Consider the following 18921-nt stretch of genomic DNA (forward strand, 5'->3'; position numbering starts at 1 on the left):
GTGTGCATAAGCAAAGGTGGTGAAGAAAGCTGATGGTGCCTGGCTATCAAAAGATATAGCATCTGGTGTCTTAAAGGCTGGAAGATAAACAAGTGGCCAATTAGCTCAGAAACAACAAAGCCCACATGGAAGAAGCACACCGGCATGTGTGACCAGGAGCTGTCAAAGGGATCGGGTGTCAGGCATCAAGGAACAAGAAACCATAATTACTTTTACAGTTTACTACATTTCATTTTTTCGTCCTTTCATATACTATGCTTTGGCCAGTTTGAATTACCTACTATAAGAACAAACCCTGACATTCTCTACCATGACTTGGCATGATGTAGATCCTCTTTTCCCTCTGCTGTCAATCCTTTTGATTCATGTAGAAGTTGAATGCCCCATCAGTCCTCAAATGGCTCATTTACATGTTTTTCAACTCCTTGATTTAGAATCCCTTTCTGTCCTATATGTTCACAGCACAAGATTACAATGGCTCCTCGGGTCCTTCCAAATAATTTATACAAGAGCAAAAAGGGTGAAACTATACTCAGTCAACATGAATTTGAATTCAATCTGTTACAGATCATGATACTGGATATGACCTTAATAGATCAACAGTTGGGATTCTTGGCAACTATTAAGTTATATATTTCCCCAATGCTTAGTATTACATGCTCTGGAATTAACTCTCCTATGATGACTTTTCATAGAAAAGAGTAATATAGTTTTTAACTATATATAATATGTAATATTTTCTTGATTATATAATAGTAGCCAAAGGTTTCTACCCGGAAATACTTAGCTCTCTAGTCAGTTTATTAATATAGATGGGAATTCCCACCACCCAGAAAGGGCATCTCTGAAAGGTAATTAAATATGCTTCAAAATGTTTGTGAAAAAATAATAGAAAAAGAAAAAACAAAAGATAATTGAATTTTCCCATAAACGTTTTGGAGCCTCTGTGTATAAGTCACATACGCAATTAAGTTTGTTTATCAGTTTGCTGTACAAAAGCCTATTGACATGAAATGCAAAGTATTTGTTCATGTTATGAGAAAATTATCAAAGGATATATATCTATGGTCCAATTCAAATAAGAAAGTTAATCTACTTATAGAACCTTTATAAAAGCAAGCCAAATCTCTCTTCAAAGGTAGAAAAATACTTTTTAAAACCATTAATAGTATTTCAATGAGTTATCAGTAGATTATGTAAGTTTAGATAGGAGTTTCAGGTAAAGTCTGGTTAGAGGTACATATGAAAGACAGGATGGAGCAAACAAAATATACTTAAAATTAGCAACAAGCAGTTAGACTACACTTCCCAATTATCTTTACACATCAATCTTCTATTCTTTCAAAGAATTCCACTTTTTTTTGAGGTTGAAACCACTTCTCTTTATTGATGGATAATAATATACTATATGACTATATCCCATTTTGTTTACCCATTGTACAAATGTGCCTTCACACAATGGATGGATGTATGGATTGTGAAAAGAGCTGTAGGAGTTCCTAATAAAATGATAAAAAAAAAAAAAAGATTTACAGTCTCCAAAACCCTATTTGGTAACTGAACTACAACAAAAAACATCAACAGTATTACTCCAGTTTCAAGAGATTTAAACAAAAAAACATCTACAATATTACTCCAGTTTCAAGAGATTTAAATGGAGCATTTAAGAATCACATACAAATAATGGAGCTTGTCCTAAAAGTCCATTTATTGATGCCTACTCAAATGTTCTTATCATCATAGCACACTGTTAACAGTTAAAGTAGAAATAAGGACATTGAAAATTTGATTAAACTTAGAATGGTGGTAACTTTATTAAGTGAAGCTTTTTCTGACTGAGAATTGTAAAAAATGTCATTATACAGATCCTCCATTATATGGCTGCTATATAGAGACAATAAAAGATAATGATTTAAGCCCAGAAAAAAATTAAAAGGCGATTAATAATACAAGAACTCTCAAAAAAGGGAACGCTCAAAGGAATGTGGGAGGGCTCTGCATATATAAACGCAACACAGATCAAATCTGTGAATAAATTATATTATCATGCGACTAGTTATAAAACAGTTAGGAGCCCTAGTGACACAATGGGTGTCGTGTTGGATTGTTTAACTGCAAGGTCTGCAGTTGGAAAGCACGAGCCATTCCACGGGAGAAAGATAAGGCTTTCTACTTCTCCAAGTAGTCTTGGAAACCCACAGGGGAAGTTCTACCCTGTCCTATATAGTCACAATGAGTCAGAATCACACAATGGTAGTGAATAAGTGAGTTAAACATGACATTTACTTATAAAAATATAATTTACAAAAGACATATAGTATTCACTGTAATACATATAGTTAAATAAATAAATGAACTCTTTCTGGTCCATTATATTGATGACATTATGTTGATTGGACCCACTGCGTACAAGAGATTGGGAAATTAACCCAACAAAGATTCAGGCACCCTCCACCTCAGTAAAATTTCTAGGGGCCCAGTGATGTGGGGCATGTCGAGATAGTCCTACTAAAGTTAAGGATAAACTATTGCATTTGGCACCCCCAAAGACTAAAAAAGAGGCACAATGCCTAGTGAGCCTCTTCGGATTTTGGAGGCAACATATCCCTCACTTGGGTGTTCTACTTCAACCTATTAATCAAGTGACACGAAAAGCTTCCAATTTTGAGTGGGACTCAGAACAAGAAAAGGCCCTGCAACAGGTTCAGCCTGCCGTGCAAGCTGCTTTGCCACTGGGACCGTGTGATCCAGCTGACCCGATGGTGCTAGAAGTGCCAGTTGCAGATAAAGATGCAGTGTGGAGTCTTTGGCAGACCCCACTCCTGGTACCAAAATGTGTTAGACAGGGTTCTCTAGAGAGATAAAACCAAATTGCTGATAATTTAATATATTTATTTATAAAGATAATTAGATATATGACAAAAAAATGAACTGTTAAATCATATACAGATAAATATATAATACAAGAAATAAACAGTTAAATTATAAAGCACTACAAATGGCTCAATGCAACTCACTCCCGTGAGAGAGTTGTGAGAGACTAGCAGTCCTTCAAGTCTAGTCTGCTGCCAGATCTTCCTCTATAGAGAGAGCTAGGCTATGTCGGCCCAGCAGCCAATCAGAAGGCAGGTCACCAACTGCCAGTCCCCAGCTCCAGAGATGTCTTAAAGGGACCTCAACTTACAGCGATACAGTCCACAGGCTAGGTGTCCCACAGGCAGTGTAGCCTTTAAATTCAGGCACAGAACAAGCAAAGCAGCCGCACACTGGTCCGATGATCACAGAGCGAGAGACAAGAAAGATGAGGCTCACCAAGCCATTTATCTCTCTGCCCTTCAGTTAATCCCACTTGTGTTTATCGGCCAGGCTGGCACAATAAACTATCTCAATCAATATAGAACAAAAAGGCTCTACCTTGTCAATAATTGACTGCATATGAGATTTATGAGACTGGTCTCCATACAGCAAAGAGGACCACTGGTCTGGTGCAATTCTTAAACCAGCCTCCATAGCAATTTGCACTATCTGGGAGTCATGTTCTCGTCGGAGAGCCTCATAGGTTCTAAATTCTTCTTTAAGTTGCATTAAAGAAGAGTCTTCATCACGTTTGGTGACCTAATGAGACACAAAAAAATCACACGATGAGTCAGGTTAAAAACAACAACAAACGTTTATACTTTATCAACAAACACAGGTAACTAGAATTGATTTTTAATGTAACAAAATTATTTTAACAACTATGAGATTAAAATAGAATCTATCACATTGGCTGTAACACATTTACTTCTTTATAAATGTTCAAATCTTCTGTGTAGATTTCACAGAAAGAATGAGTAAATTAAAATATGCTCAAATAAAACTCAAAAGAGAATGGACATTAAAACAGTTGCAGGCATATTCATATACATGCATATGCACAAACATACATGTATTGCAAAGTATGTATATATAATTTTTTTAAAAAAGAAACACTCATAATTATTCTGGAAAGCAACTTTTGTTTGTTCACCATAGCTGAGAATTACTACTCTTTTTTTTTTTTTTTTTGAGAATTATTACTCTTGAGCTTGGTTGTTAATAAATTAGCTGGTATGAATAAGTGAAAGTGTTACAGAAGCAAAACCCAGTGCCATCAAGTTGACTCCTGCTCATAGTAACCCATAAGACAGAATAGAACTGCCCCATGGATTTTCAAGGCTGCAAGTCTTTACAGAAGCAGTGTGTCACCATCTTTTCCAGCAGAATGGCTGGTGGGTTTGAACAGTCAACCCTTTGGTTAACAGTCTAGTGCTTTAACCACTGTGCCATCAGGGATATTTTAAGTATGGCCCTAGAGATGACTAATTTTTTGGCTTCGTTCTCCATAGAGTCTTGTGAGCTAAGTCACCATTAGAAATAGAAAACTATGCTTATTATTATGAGAATAAACAAAATGATCATTTGAATGAATATTTTATAATAAAATAGAAATCTGAGCATTTCGTTGAGCACCTAGTCTGTGCCAATCATTGTGCTATGACCTACATCAAGTCATTTAGTTCTTTCAACTTGTTAAGATACGTACTTTTTCCCCAAATCCCTCCCTGAAAAAATTGCCACTATTTTGATTTATACACCAAAATGGCAATTTTCATATCTTGGACCCAAATCAAGCTCCTTTTCAATGTTCTTCAAGGTTTGGTAACAAAAAGAAATTTGATGGTGAACAATAGGGCTGTAACAGGTAGAAGGATAGTTTCCATAGGAAATTCTGATGGGCAGTTTTTGCTGCCCTTAAAGAATGAGCAAGTACAATCACGATGGGAAAAAATACCTCAGTGTTAGTTTCCTGCCTTTTGCTCACCAATGCAATTTTCAATTTTCTTGAAACATTTTAATCAATAGTCAAAAAAAATCTATTAAGATCCCTCTTTGGGAATACCAAAAACAGTATCTATAACGTGGTGAGTTGACCACAATCTTGAATTTAACTGGCTAAAAGGTCCCTCCAATTGATGTATGTATGGATTGTGATAAGAGCTGTCTGAGCCCTCAATAAAATGATTAAAAGAAGAAAAAAGAAGTCCCCCCAGAAGCCACTGTTCTGATAGGGCCTTTTTCCTAAAGGTATCCTAGTGAGACTACAATTAGTGTAGTGCGGAGAGAATTTGGTTACACCTATTCACTGATCACACTAATCCTTGGTTTTCCTTATGGCAAGTATAAATTAACATGTGTAGAGGTAAACTTCCCTGTTTTATGAAAAACTGGATATGGGCTGTGTCAGAACGAAGACTTGACTTCAGAATATATGATTAATAAACGACAGATAGTGGGCACCAATGTTTGAAGCACTACTAATTCGATTTAGAATAATAAGAGAATATGTCTACTACTACTACACATGCAGCAAAATGAAACTGTAATTCAAACTCTACCACTGTATATGGGGAGCTAAATCAGGAATAAATAGCCAAATAAAACCTACTGCATTTCAATATTTCTTCAGGCCAATTCTGCTTATAATTTTGGGAAACTAAGAAAATTTATTTAGTCTCTTCAAAGACAAATATCTCTAAGCAAAGGGTTAGTTTGATCTGTTATTCGATTTTCAACACTCAAAGTCCAATACAACAGAGTTTAACTACAATAAAACACCATCTATGTTTTTTATTAAAAAAAAAAAAAAAGAAGAATGAAAAATAGCTAAAAATTTCCAAAAAGACACCAGCAACTTTATTAAGTTCAAAGTTTAACTCTCTTAGTTGGGGACAGGACAATATTTCCTTTCAAGCTGATATTTACCATAGATTCATACCTTGAAACAGGAGGCTCTATAAAGGAGCTGGACAACGTGTCCAATGCTAGTTTTAGAAGCTTGAGGGAAGCGAGGCTCCAGCCTTTGCACCACAAAGAGAACCAAAACTTTTCTTGACAAAGCAGATCCATCTTCTAAGGCCAATAGAACCAACTTTAGAGCTTCTTCCTGCATTGCTAGAAAAAGTTAAGTAAAATCAAAATTTACCACATGTAGAGCTATGAAAAGCCCTTTAATTGAAAGAGCAATATTCAATAATTTCTGCAAGCATTACTCAATTAATGGGCAACAAAATGACAGGTATTCATGGTGATAACCATTTGGGGGAGAATTTTATATTACATTCTACATATTTTTTTTGAAGAAAGAAAATGCATTATTAATAAATTTTAGAATAACTTTTACCATTTAAAAAACCAAAAAACTAATTCTATGGAATTTCCCAAACCATGATTGCTAAGTGGGCTATTACTTGGTAACAATGGAAGAGTGCAGAGAACCAGTACTTGTATATCACTTGTCGTCCACACAGCATACTCTCAGAATTACTAGTGTAGTAAATATGAAACTTTAATAATATACCTGGTCCAAGGAACTGGCAGCCTCGAGCCCTGACTGCTGCCCAAAGATTGGAAGAAAGTTGCTGAGGATTCTGGTGCTGGAGAATGAGCTCTGTAACTGTTCGTTCACCCAACGATCGAGCTGCCCTCATAGCACGAATCCTGCCTTCTTCTTCCACTAGTTGACAGTGAACCAGAGTCACCAGCTTCCTCTGCATTGGGCGACTCAGAACACTCTGAGTAGTGCTATTCAGACCCACTCCTTGAAAAGAGTTTAAAAAAGGTTATGTCTAGGTGCTATGATTGAAATTATACTTTGCCTCAAAATGTGTTGTAAATCTTAACCCGATATGCCTATAGTCATTAACCCATTGGGGATTGGGGTGTCCTTGTTAGGTAATGAAGCAATAATAGCATCGCGTGTTATATTGAATCAATTCTTTTGAGATATATAAAGAAAAGAAAAATTGGGTTAGAAGGGGGAAACCGATTACAAGAATCTACGTATGACTTCCTCCCTGGGGGACAGATGGCAGAGGAGTGGGTGAAGGGAGATGTCGGACAGGGCAAGATATGACAAAATAATTTGTAAATTATCAAGAGTTCATGGGGGAGTGGGGCGGGAGGGGAACATATGAGGAGCTGATGCCAGGGGCTTGGGTGAAGAGCAAATGTGTTGAGAATGATGAGGGCAACGAATATACAAATGCGCTTTGCACAATTGATGTATGTATGGATTGTGATAAGAGTTGTATGAGCCCCTAATAAAATGATTAAAAAGAAAAATCAAAAAAGCTAGGAAAAGAAATGGGAGAACACTGATTGATGCCAACCCAAACGGAGATTTCCAAAGAACCATGAAACAAGATGAAGCTTCCCTCAGAACTTAAATAAAAGTTATCTCCTAGAGTCAGCATGCTGAATTCCTTCTTCTAGCATAGGTGACTATGAATTGGAATCAACTCAATGGTGGTGAGTTTACAATGCTGGAGTCTGAGCATCTGGGTGTGTGATCAGTTCTGGGTTCTACTAGAATACACAAACAATAAGTAAAAGTACACAAGTGAGGTGAGGCCTAGCTAGCATTTAAAAAGGACCCATTGGATTTTTTTAAATAAAAGTTTACTATTCATTACAACAGGAAGTATACTATTATTGATTCTAACAGAAAAATGTCAGATATGTTTAGTTTAAGACCTGAATCTTGAGGTGATAATGACTCTCATATATTATCTCATTATAGTTGGTCTTACCTTTCTAATGAAATAACAAGCTCTTTAGGGCAGCAGTAGCAACTCCCATAGCATACGATATAAAACTGGATAGAAAGCAGACAAATCAAAGCTGTCCAAGAGAAGAACTGTTCTGTATTTATACTTACTTCTGCAACTCATTCAAGTAACATTTCCAATATTCCATAGTCTAAATACATATCTTTATTTGATGTGTTCTGGTTTATATTAAATAAGTAAACATTACTTATGACTGCAGACTTTGTAGTAATAACAACTTTCTTTTTTTAAATCATTTTATCAGGGGCTTGTACAACTCTTATCACAATCCATGCATACATCCATTGTGTCAAGTGCATTTGTACATTTATTGCCCTCATCATTCCCAAAACATCTGCTTTCTACTTTCTGCACTTGGCATCAGCTCATTTTTTCCCCTCCCTACCCACCCCCTAAAAACAACTTTGATAGATGTTAATTTACCATGTATAAATAACTGCATCAGACTTACCCCGTGCACTGCTGAGTGGTTTCAGGTACAATGCTAATTCTTCTACACATTTTTTTGCTTCTTCATAATGTTTTGTATCTTCAACCCCACTACACAAAGTAATGGGCTGTTGCTCAAGGACCTTGAGGCCAAGTGAACAAGTCATTTTTGAACATTCATTAATTTAACAAATTATGTTATTCAATCTACTTCATGTACTAACAAAATCACGGAATTCTTTCTCTATGCAAACAGAAAAATATATTCCACTTTGGGCGAGGGGGGGAACAGCAGCACAAAATTGAAAGTGTAAAATGTATAACCATCACTACAATCAATTTTGGCATGCTCTCATGACCCCATAAGGCAACTCTGTAGCAGTCAAACTTCCCTTTCCCCACTCTATATTCTCCCCAAAGCCCTCACCTCTAGGCAAGCATTAATCTCCTCTTGTGAGATTTGCCTAATCTGGATACTTCATATAAACAGAATCAGACAATACGTAATCTTTTCTGATTTGATTATTCACTTAGCCCAAGATCCATCATTATCAGTATTTCATTTATTTTTATTCCATTCCATTATAGGTCCCTGGGTGGTACAATCAGGTTTGTGTTCAACTACTAATCTAAAGGCAGTTCAAACACGCCTAGCAGCACCAGAGAACCACCCTATACATCTGTTTCTCTAAGTTTATAATTAAGAAAACCCTATGGAATTTATATGGGCTCACTGCAAGTTATATCTGACTTGAAAGCAACCAGTTTGGTGTGATAAAGGAATTTATGAGGGGGTACCTCCCCAAGAAGGAATTTTTTTCAAAGCTATATATTAAAATTTTTTACAAAACTATCACCTCCAACATACTCTTCCCATTACACTTAATACATTTGTCAAGTCTGCAATTCCACTCTTGGAAACATTTTTCAAGCTCATCTGTTTGAATGGCTGACAGCACCTCCCTCGTTTTTTCCTTCTTAATTTTTTCTACATAGTCAAATCACTGTTTTTTCTTGTCACTCTTCATTCATGGAAACAAAAAGAAGTCACATGGAGTGAGGTCAGGAGAGGCATGCTGTTTTTTTGTCAAAAAAAAAAACGGGGGCACTGAGATGGCTGTATGAGCAGGTGCATTGTCGTGGTGGCAAGACCAATTCCCATCTGCCACAAATCATGCTTTTTTGGTCACACACTGTTACACAGTCTTCCCAGAACCTTTAAATATAGAAAGCCTGCTTAATAACAGTCTGACCTGGTAGAACAAGCTCCAAATGCACTATCCCCATCACGTCAAGAAAAACAAATGAGTATTGTCTTGATCTTTGATTTCACTTGATGAGCTTTTTGGGGGGAGAGGTTACTATGATGATGGCGTCTTCCACTGGCCTGACTGATGTTTGCTTTCAGGGTCCTAAGAATAGCACCATGTCTTGTCATCAGTAATGACCATGTATAAAAAATCTGGGTGGCTTCAGAGCTGTTCTTTCAAAGCATGGCACATTTCCACTCAATGCTTTTTCCTGGTCAGTCAGAGCCCAAGGCAGAAATTTTGCAGTGACCCTTCTCATTCCCAAATGCCTACTCAGATCCTTTGGTATTTTTTTTAAGTTTTACTTATAGTACAGTAATTTCCTTCTGATTGTTCACATCTTTTATTAGTATAGTAATTTTCTATACTTTTTTAATTTTTATCATTTAGGAATTTTTTGTACAGCCGTGAAATTTTGTTTCCTGCTTGGAAAAAATGCCACAGAAACTGTTGTGATGTACACAACTTACAAGGACAGTGCTATGGGAAAAACTCAAGTGTACGAGTGTTTTTCTCATTTCCAAAGAAAGGTGAAATGTCGATTGATGACAAATCTTACATCCATCAATTTCCCAAATGGATGAAAATGTTGTCAAATTTGTGCACTTGTGCTCGAAGACTGACAATGGAGCATTGAAGAGGTATGTTTCATTGTTGCTGTCTCCTCCCAGAGACCTTTCTGTAAGGGGATGTCCAGTTGCCTACAGATGGGCTTTGGTTCCCCACTACGCACTCCCCCACAAATTTTTTGTTATTTGATGCCTGATACCTGATCCCTTCGACACCTCATGATCACACAGGCTGGTGTGCTTCTTCCATGTGGGCTTTGTTGCTTCTGAGCTAGATGGCCGCTTGTTTACCTTCGAACTTTTAAGACCCAGATGCTATATCTTTTGATACCCAGGCACCTTCAGCTTTCTTCACATTTGCTATGCACACATTTGTCTTTTGTGATCGTATCAGGGAGATGAGTGCACAATGATAATATTTTTTGTTCTTTGATGCCTGGTAACTGATCCCTTGGGCACTTCGTGACCCACTAAAAATTTCTAAAGCTGAACAAACTGAAGAAAAAAATAACAGCCTCAAGTTGCAAATAAGAAGAACATTATGGGCAAGATAATGAGCAACACAGGAAGCACATGGTTATCTTTATTCCTATTGAGTTACCTCACTGCTCTCTTTTATCATATGGAAGGGCTATGGATTCAAGGTACAACAATCTAAAATGTGTGACCTATAAATATTTCAGACTAAGTTCACATTTAAGTAGACATAACTTTTTTATTTTAAAATTAGTTATGTTAAAACTTAGAAATTCCTACTACAAACTATTGAAAACATAAACTAAGTTTTCCATTAAAAAGGATTTTAACTTCACAGTTACCTTATAGCTGAATTAAAAAATTTTAAATATAACTAAAGCACATTTTTAAACTAAGATTTTATCTTGACATAACTAAATTTGCTACTCACCCTTCTATCTTGCAGAAAGGTCAATACAACAAATGCTATGAAGTACATGCAAACACCTTAAAGGATTAGAACATTAAGTGACAAAGAACTTTCTTTGAACACATTATAGACATGTTTAATTAGAAATGAAAGGGAAAGGCAGGGATTTCAGCAGGAACAAAATCCTCACATTTCACCTAACACATTTAATCTTGGCTAGCTAGAGTGTAACAACATGGTAACCGCATTATTATACTATATCCAGGACAACACTCCCTATACACTTGCATTCAAAGTCAACCTCTAATGCTTCCAACTCAACTGTTTCTCAGTCTGTTGGGCCTGGCAGTAAATGAGCATGTAAGTCTTCATTGTAAGGTTAGAATATCTGTTATCAGTATCAGCTCGATAAGCAAGACAACTGAGGTCTACAAGATCACTAGTAAAATCAAACAAACAATTGATATCACTTGTGGTAGAGGGACTACTGGGATTCGTTCTCTTCAGATACAAATATCCTCCATACATTCAATAGCAGATTCATGGTATAAATTCTGCCTTCTAACCTCTTGGTATGCTATACCAATAATACTGTGAGTCATATTGCCAAACTCTCTAGTTGGTGGTTTTTCGGTTGAAAATAGCTTCAATTTAATTAATTTTATAACTATGAGAACAAAAATATTTAATCATGTCATTAAAATAAAACCCCAATTCACTTAAAAGTAATAATAATTCATTGACTTTTAACACTGATAAACAAGTGGTACTCTAGTTTGATAAACAAGTGTCCCTGCTCTCAGGGAAATTATATTCTGCAGTGAAAGACTGTAGCTAACACAGTCTTTTATGAACAAATGAAGAAAATCCTAACTAGGGAGGATACATGCAATAAAAGGATGAAAACATTTAGCAAGCATGGACTTCTGTTTGCAGTCTATGCAAGTGCATGTGGTACAATTTAGAAATGAAAGAGCACTGATAAACTGAGCGGCAAGAGCCTACAATGTTGTGAGAGGGGTAACTGGTAACGGGAGAGTGACCAGAAACTTCCCAATCCAAAAAGATTGCGAAGTCTTGATGAATTTTCTGACTTTATCCTCTGGACTTTATCTCAATGTGAAGCCACTAAAGAGTTTTAATAAGGAACTCAATTTAAACTGTATGTTTTAAATATATTTTCATTTTATTGTGAAGAATGCATCAGACATTTATAAGATTGCAATAGCAGAAACCAACTGGGAAACAAAAATAGCTTTTAGTAAAAAGGGAGAGATGGAGGTGTGGATTGGTAAGGCACAGTAACATAGAGAAAACAGCAGAGTTGAGAGAGATTTTGGAGAAAGAATGCTTAGGACTTGGTGACTGATTCCATATGGGACTTCGGAAGAAAGTGTTAAAGCACACTCTTAATCTGGTCAGTGCTTTCTCTTTCCACTCCACCCTAAGAATCAAGGAAGTTACTTTTCATCTCTATAAATCTGCCTATTTTTGACATTTTATATAAATGGAATAAAACATAAATCCCGTCTTTAAAAAAATTACACATACTTCATGCTCGTTTATAGTTCACTCATTTAGAACACCAACCAATTATTGCTATCAACCAAAGTGAGGCACTATGAACTAAGTAAAAGTCAAAGTATGACTATTTAAGGTAAATCTGTTTTCTGAAGAGTCAAGTGTACATTCTAAATACTATAATCAAAAGTTCATCCAAGGTACCTACATTTATATTGAAAGAGATTTTATATAAAGAGAATTCATTCTATTAAAACATATCTCCTGAGGTAATTTAAAGAAAAAATGCTCTCCTCTTACAGGAAATTTGCTTCTAATTTAATTTATAGCAACTTCCCCACCTGAGCTCTCTACCAACCCTTAAGGTCACTATGTGAAATAATCCCTTGATATGGTCATGCCTATTCTGTTTTTTTCTTCTTCCCAGTTACCATTCAGTGCCTCCATAACTATTACCAAATAATTCAGGAAGTAAGCAAATGCCTGGTTAAATCTCTATTCCTATTATATTACAACCTTTCTGGTCCTATAATTAGAATTAAGTCCCTCTCCTTACATTTTATAAAAATTATAGCATTGAATTACATTTACAATTTAAAAACAAATGACTGAGTTGGAGCAGACCTGAGGAGTTTTCTTCCTCCTGGCCCTCTAAAACAGAATAGTCTCTATAGTTTGTAAGTTTTCCCAGTACAGTAGTTACTTGTTTCTAATCCTTAAAGATAAAATTCAGAGGTCTACTTATTAAAATGGATGAACACAGAGAAACTCAGGCATTTAGAGACAGAGACATATGTCAAGGAAAAGACTTTAGATGCCAACAAAATAGTAATCTTAAGTAGTTAGGAGTACAACAAAGGCTAGGGATATGCACATGTTTAGGCAGAAAAGGGACCAAAACTACATAGAACTAAATATTCAAGAAAAGATTTAGTGCAAAGGACGAAAGGGCCACAAGAACTACAGCTTCCGTTTCCTGAGCTTGAGGAACTAGATGATGCCAGGCTATCAATATTGACTGCTCTAAATAGGATCACAATAGAATGTCCTAGACAGAGTGAGAAAAAAAATGCATAAGAAAATTCAAATTGATAAATTAAAAAGATCAGACTTACTGATAGAGACCGGTGGAACACCCAAGACTATGGCCTTTAGATACCTTTAAATCTTAGAATTGGACCTATTGCCAGAGACTACCTCACAGCCAAACAATAAGCAGGCCTGTAAAGCAAGCAATAAAACCCATGAAGAACATGCTCCTCAGGATATTTAACTATAGGAAACCAAAAGGGCAGCATTTGCCTAAAAGTAAAATCCAAAAGGCATGAAAGAACAAGGAAAACTGGCTAAATGGGGTGAATATTTTAAGTACGGGAAGAGATTGATTATGGTGATGACTACACACACCTTCATAACAGAACTAAAGATTACCGTATATACTCGGGGTTTTGAGCACATTTTGAATGCAGTTTTTGTGGCAAAATTAGATGCCTGGGCTGATATTCGGGTCAGCTTATACTCAAGTATATACGGTAATTGTATGATATATATAAAGTATAAGCTAATAAAACTGTTTAAAAGAACAAAAAATCATGTTTAGTCTACACTTTGACTACATGAGGCAGTATATTTAAATAGGGAATGAGTAGAATAATAAAACTACATGGAGTACCCAAAATTGTTTTCTCTGTATTGCTTGTACAATTAAAAAGACCAAAAAAAAAAAAAGACTTCTAAAAATATACTTCAAATATTAATTATTTCCTCATATACCTTTCCTTGCCATGTCTTGTGAACTTCTTCCTCATGTGAAAATACTTAAAAGGTTGTAAATTGGAACATTTGTGAAAATTCTATTGATTAAATAAACATTAAAACTACATGTACTATTTAAAGGTAACAATTACGATGTTCATTCTTTCCTACTAGCTCTAGAGTAATGTTCACTCCTTGCTTTGTGGACCAAATAAAAACAATCTTCATCGAGTCGGTGAAGACTCATAGCAACCCTACAGGACAGAAAAGAACTGTCCCTAACGGTTTCTGAGATTGTAACTCTATTACGTTAAAGGGCAATGATTTCTTGAGTAATAATTTTCTCATTGCAAATAAAATCTTATTACTTATTTCTTATGATGTTAACAGCTAGGATCTTACCATTGGATTAAATGGATGTTACCAAACTAACTGAAAAACACTGGCCTATTATAATAGTCTCCAAAATTAATGAAAAGATGTGCACAGTATCTAATAGAATTGTACCAACATAATGAAATGTCTCGTGGAAGTTACTTAAATTATTGCTCAACAAGTTGATAATGCTGCTTCAAATATGGACTACACACACACACACACACACACACACACACACACTGTAATATCGATACATACATGGATTTGAACTTGGACTTGATTGTAAGCCTCAATCTAAGAACAATTACATAGTTCTTATGAAGTGCCTCTGCTCAGTACTTACTTTCATGAAGAGATCACTAAAGATATGGGTGCTACCTGAAAGTGTAGTAAATAATCAGATGGTGCCTGATATCATACTACATGGGGTCTTAAAGGCTTGTCTTAAAACAAGCAGCCATTTAAGTGAGGTGTCAGCTAAGTCCACATGAATGGAGCACACCAGCTCCTGTGATTCAAGACTATAAATAATAATATCCATGATCAGGAGGGAATTATATCAGGGCTCCAATTCTAAGTACTCGGATTTGCAAAAGGCTAGGGTTGACAGTGAAAGCCCCAAATTCATTTGAACATCCCCAAGCAGATTAAGCCTCTAATGAATTCCCTCAGTCCACTGACTAAGGGATGTGACTAGTCTTGCCCTCAGACAGAGTACACCAGAGACTGGATTATTGTGGTTGTAGTTATGTTAAAATTTAACATCATCTGTTTTCCCTTTTGGGCCATTTTCAGTTTGTTCTAGTTTCTATTATCTTGTTTTCTTTTGGATTGAGGTTTTTCTGTGTTTCATTTTGTTGAAATTGTTTGTTCTTTTGTATGATTTTTAAAAAACGAAATCAAGGATAAGTAGATCTGTGGCAACAGTAACTACATTAACAGATAGTAGCTAGATTAATAGCTCCATAGGGTTATGGCAAGGAAGGTTGGCAGGGGGTGGGGTGGTTATGGGTACAAGAATGAAGAATACTCTAAAAGTGATTCTGGTGATGATTACACAAGGCTTTAAAAAATATTTAAACCACTGAATTGCAGGTTAATAATATTGGTTTTTAAAAAATGTCTCAACAGGCTTTTCTGAGGAGGAACTCACACAGTGAAATTAAAGAGTACAATGCAAATCATCTTACCTGAGCACCTACTAGTTGCAGCAATGCTGAGTTCACAGGAAGGAGCTCAATGTCTGTATTGATAGTGGTCTGGTCAAATGGACAAGCCTTGCGGTGGAGTTTATTCAGGCACATCTTGCAGACAGTATGGCCACAGCCCAAACTGATGGGCTTTCGAATAGTTTCGTCGAAAGTCTGAGTGCAAATTGGGCAGGAGAGGAAATCCGTCCATTGTGGAGCTTGTACAGGCATTGCTTCTGGAGTTACAATTTACTAACACACACACACACACACACACACACACACACACACACACACACGAAAAAAACTAAAGCAAAGATTCCACTGGAATCAAAAATCTCTGAAAAAAGTTTGTCTTTTTTTTAAATATCTTCTGTAGATACAGTCAGCACATAGTGTGAAAAATAACCTGGAAATTAAAAAAAAGAGAAAAAATTGAAAATATATTCCTTTTAGATCATGTCAGATTCCACAGTTTTTTATTCCACATTTGAATTGATAAAGTATATGAAACTTTCTTTTTTTTTAATTGTGTTTATTTTTTTTGAAACTTTCTATAAATCAGCAAAAGATTATATTAATGGATATAAGAATTTGACCTTGTGTTAATCTTTGTAATGTAGGGTAAATGGATCTACAAGTACAACTTTGTATAAAATATACATTTTGGTAATGAATAATAATGTAAAGATAAATACAACATTTTATTCTTTCAAGTACTAAAAACTATACAAATAGAAAGGAACACATATAAAACAAAAATTTTATAACACCTTGTAATTTTTACTATTCATAGAGCTATTTTTTCAGATATGGTTCTGAACGCTTACAAAGAGCAAACCTATTCAAGGTATGGCCCTGGTAGCTTGATTGGTTAACCATTGGGCTAACCTCAAGGCCTACAGTTCAAACCCATAGTTGCTCAATGATTAGGTCAAGGGGGCAGGCTGTCTGCTCTTACAAAAATTACATTCTTAGAAAGTTTACAGAATAGTTCTGCCCTGTCCATGGGCTGCTGTAAGCCAGAATTACTGGGTTTTTACTGATTACACAATGGGCTTCTAAACAAAATCTCACTCAAAAACACCAGTCACGTGGTGGGAGAAAGATGAGGCTTTCTACTCTGGTCAACAATTGCAGTCCCAGAAACTCAAAGTGGCAGAATTCTATCCTGTCCAGTTCTATCCTGTCCTAAAGATTCTCTTTGAGTTGGAAATCAACTCAGTAGCAGTGAGTTTGTTTTTGTTTGTTTTATTTTTTAAAGATAATTTTATTGTGGGCTCGTACAACTCTTATCACAATCCATACATCCATCCATCGTGTCAAGCACATTTGTACATTTGTTGCCATCATCATTCTCAAAACATTTGCTTTCTACTTCAGCCCTTGGTATCAGCTCCTCATTTTCCCCCCTTCCTCCCCACACCCTGAAAGCTTGTGTTATTTATTTTTTTAAAGGTCCCCTGATAGCACAATGGTTAAGTGCTGCTAAGCTAAAGTTTAGTGGTTTGAAGTTTACCAGCCATTTCACAGGAGAAAAGACTTGGCAATCTGCGCTCATATTTACAGCCTTAGCACCAAAAAGGGACATCTACTCTGTCCAATAGGGTCACTCTTAAGTCAGAATCAAATCTATGACGTACACCACCATCAACAATTATCCTGGTCCTTGGGTGGTGCAAATGGTTTAATGAGCAGCTATTAACCAAATGAATGGTAGTTTGGACCCACTTTAGATCTCAGGTGTGTGGGGAGGAGGGGTGTTGGAGCTTACATATTGATTAGTCTTTGTATAAATGCCTGTTAAAAAGGGAAAGATACCAAATAAACTATAAACAGTAAGGTGAGCAACTTGTACTTGAGCAATTTATAAAATGTATATAATCACGAATTACCTATTAAGTGTAAATAAATTTGAATGAATGAAAAGCACTACAGTACGAAAAGTACAAGAAAATGGAAATCCATACACAATTTCTTCATAATACCTATTTCCAATGAGCAAACCTTTTAAGTAACTAATTGCATGAATCTGCTAAAACAGGTCTCACCCCTACCAATCCTATCACTAGGGTCCACCACTTTGGGCATAGATGTCTCATATAATTGTATCAAAGTTAAACTACGTTAAACAACAACAACAACAACCAATCGCTGGTTTCAGCATGCCTACCATTACTGAAAATATAAAATTCAAAGCAGAATTCAGTGTTGAAACGGTTACAATGTTAGCTTTTTCCTGGAGAATTTGACAATTAAGACTAGCATTAGATTATTCTGTTTCAGAAACTACAAAATCAGAAAGCAAACATTTAAAAGAAAATCTTAGTGTCATATAGGTATAGTTACTAGATATAAAACTTTAAACTTTTTCAATTTTTGAACACCCTTCTCCAAACTTATCTTTCAGTGTTCACATCATCTTGCACCACAAAACACACAGTAACCATTCAAACCATGACTTAGTAATGTAAAAAATTATTTTTCAATCAAAAGCAAACAAGAAAATTATGAGATCAACACTCAGGTTCTTAAAATTTTCTCAGAGCAAGTTTTGCAAGCAAATTAAACAGCACAAAACACAAACAAATAATTCTATTTAATATAGAACACTTTCATGCTCAAGGCCTGCAGATAAACCACCCATGTGCTATTGGGTCAGTTCAAATATAGCACAATATGAAGATTCCAAAAGCAAAGTAAATGACGAATCCTCTTTATTTCTACACTTTGACCAAATTAAACTAAATCCACTGTCCTCGAGTCAATTCTGACTCAGAACAGTCTTATAGTGTATCACCTGTGGGTGGGTTTTCCAAGGCTGGATAAATCTTTACAGAAGCAGACAGATTCATCTTTCTCCATCCAAGTGGCTGGTGGGTTTGAACTCCTGATTTTGAGAGTTAGCAGCCCAACACAGGATCCACTATGCCTCCAGGGTTCCTTTTCTAACACGATGATTAACCTCCTTTAAGTTTAATTTAAATAAGGCCTACACCACCTTCGTGAATGGCAACATACAATGATCTTCATGTAGATAAATGTAAACAGTAATAATTTAAAAGTTCTGAAGAAACCTCAAATTCAAAATTGTCACAATAGCATATAATTTTCCCAATCATATACATTTTTAAATGTGAGTGTGGGAAACAGAGGACTGGGAAGAGTGTATATGGATGGCTTCCTTTATTCTCAATTTTTTCCTTTAAAATTTTATTTTATTGGGGGCTCTTA

General features: G+C 35.8%; 1 protein-coding gene across 2 annotated transcripts in view; it reads right to left on the minus strand.

Moving 5' to 3' along the window:
- The window catches only part of RC3H1 (ring finger and CCCH-type domains 1), a 56813-nt gene extending 40759 nt beyond the window's left edge, over window positions 1-16054 (minus strand). Inside the window, exons 1-5 of one of the 2 annotated variants that reach the window (XM_004706722.2) lie at window positions 15688-16054; window positions 8101-8221; window positions 6380-6619; window positions 5798-5973; window positions 3415-3615 (exon numbers count right to left, since the gene is read on the minus strand). In XM_004706722.2, the coding sequence (XP_004706779.1) occupies window positions 3415-3615; window positions 5798-5973; window positions 6380-6619; window positions 8101-8221; window positions 15688-15918 (969 nt within the window). In that variant the 5' untranslated portion in view covers window positions 15919-16054. Of the gene's footprint in view, window positions 1-3414; window positions 3616-5797; window positions 5974-6379; window positions 6620-7610; window positions 7681-8100; window positions 8222-15687 lie in introns of those variants that run through there. The other variant, XM_045297896.1, reaches the window with a different exon arrangement.
- Between the last annotated feature and the right edge of the window lie 2867 nt (window positions 16055-18921).

The sequence above is a fragment of the Echinops telfairi genome, unplaced genomic scaffold, assembly GCF_000313985.2.
Source record: "Echinops telfairi isolate 266 unplaced genomic scaffold, ASM31398v2 ScPeMD7_7424;HRSCAF=8462, whole genome shotgun sequence".
Classification (NCBI taxonomy): Eukaryota; Metazoa; Chordata; class Mammalia; order Afrosoricida; family Tenrecidae; genus Echinops; species Echinops telfairi.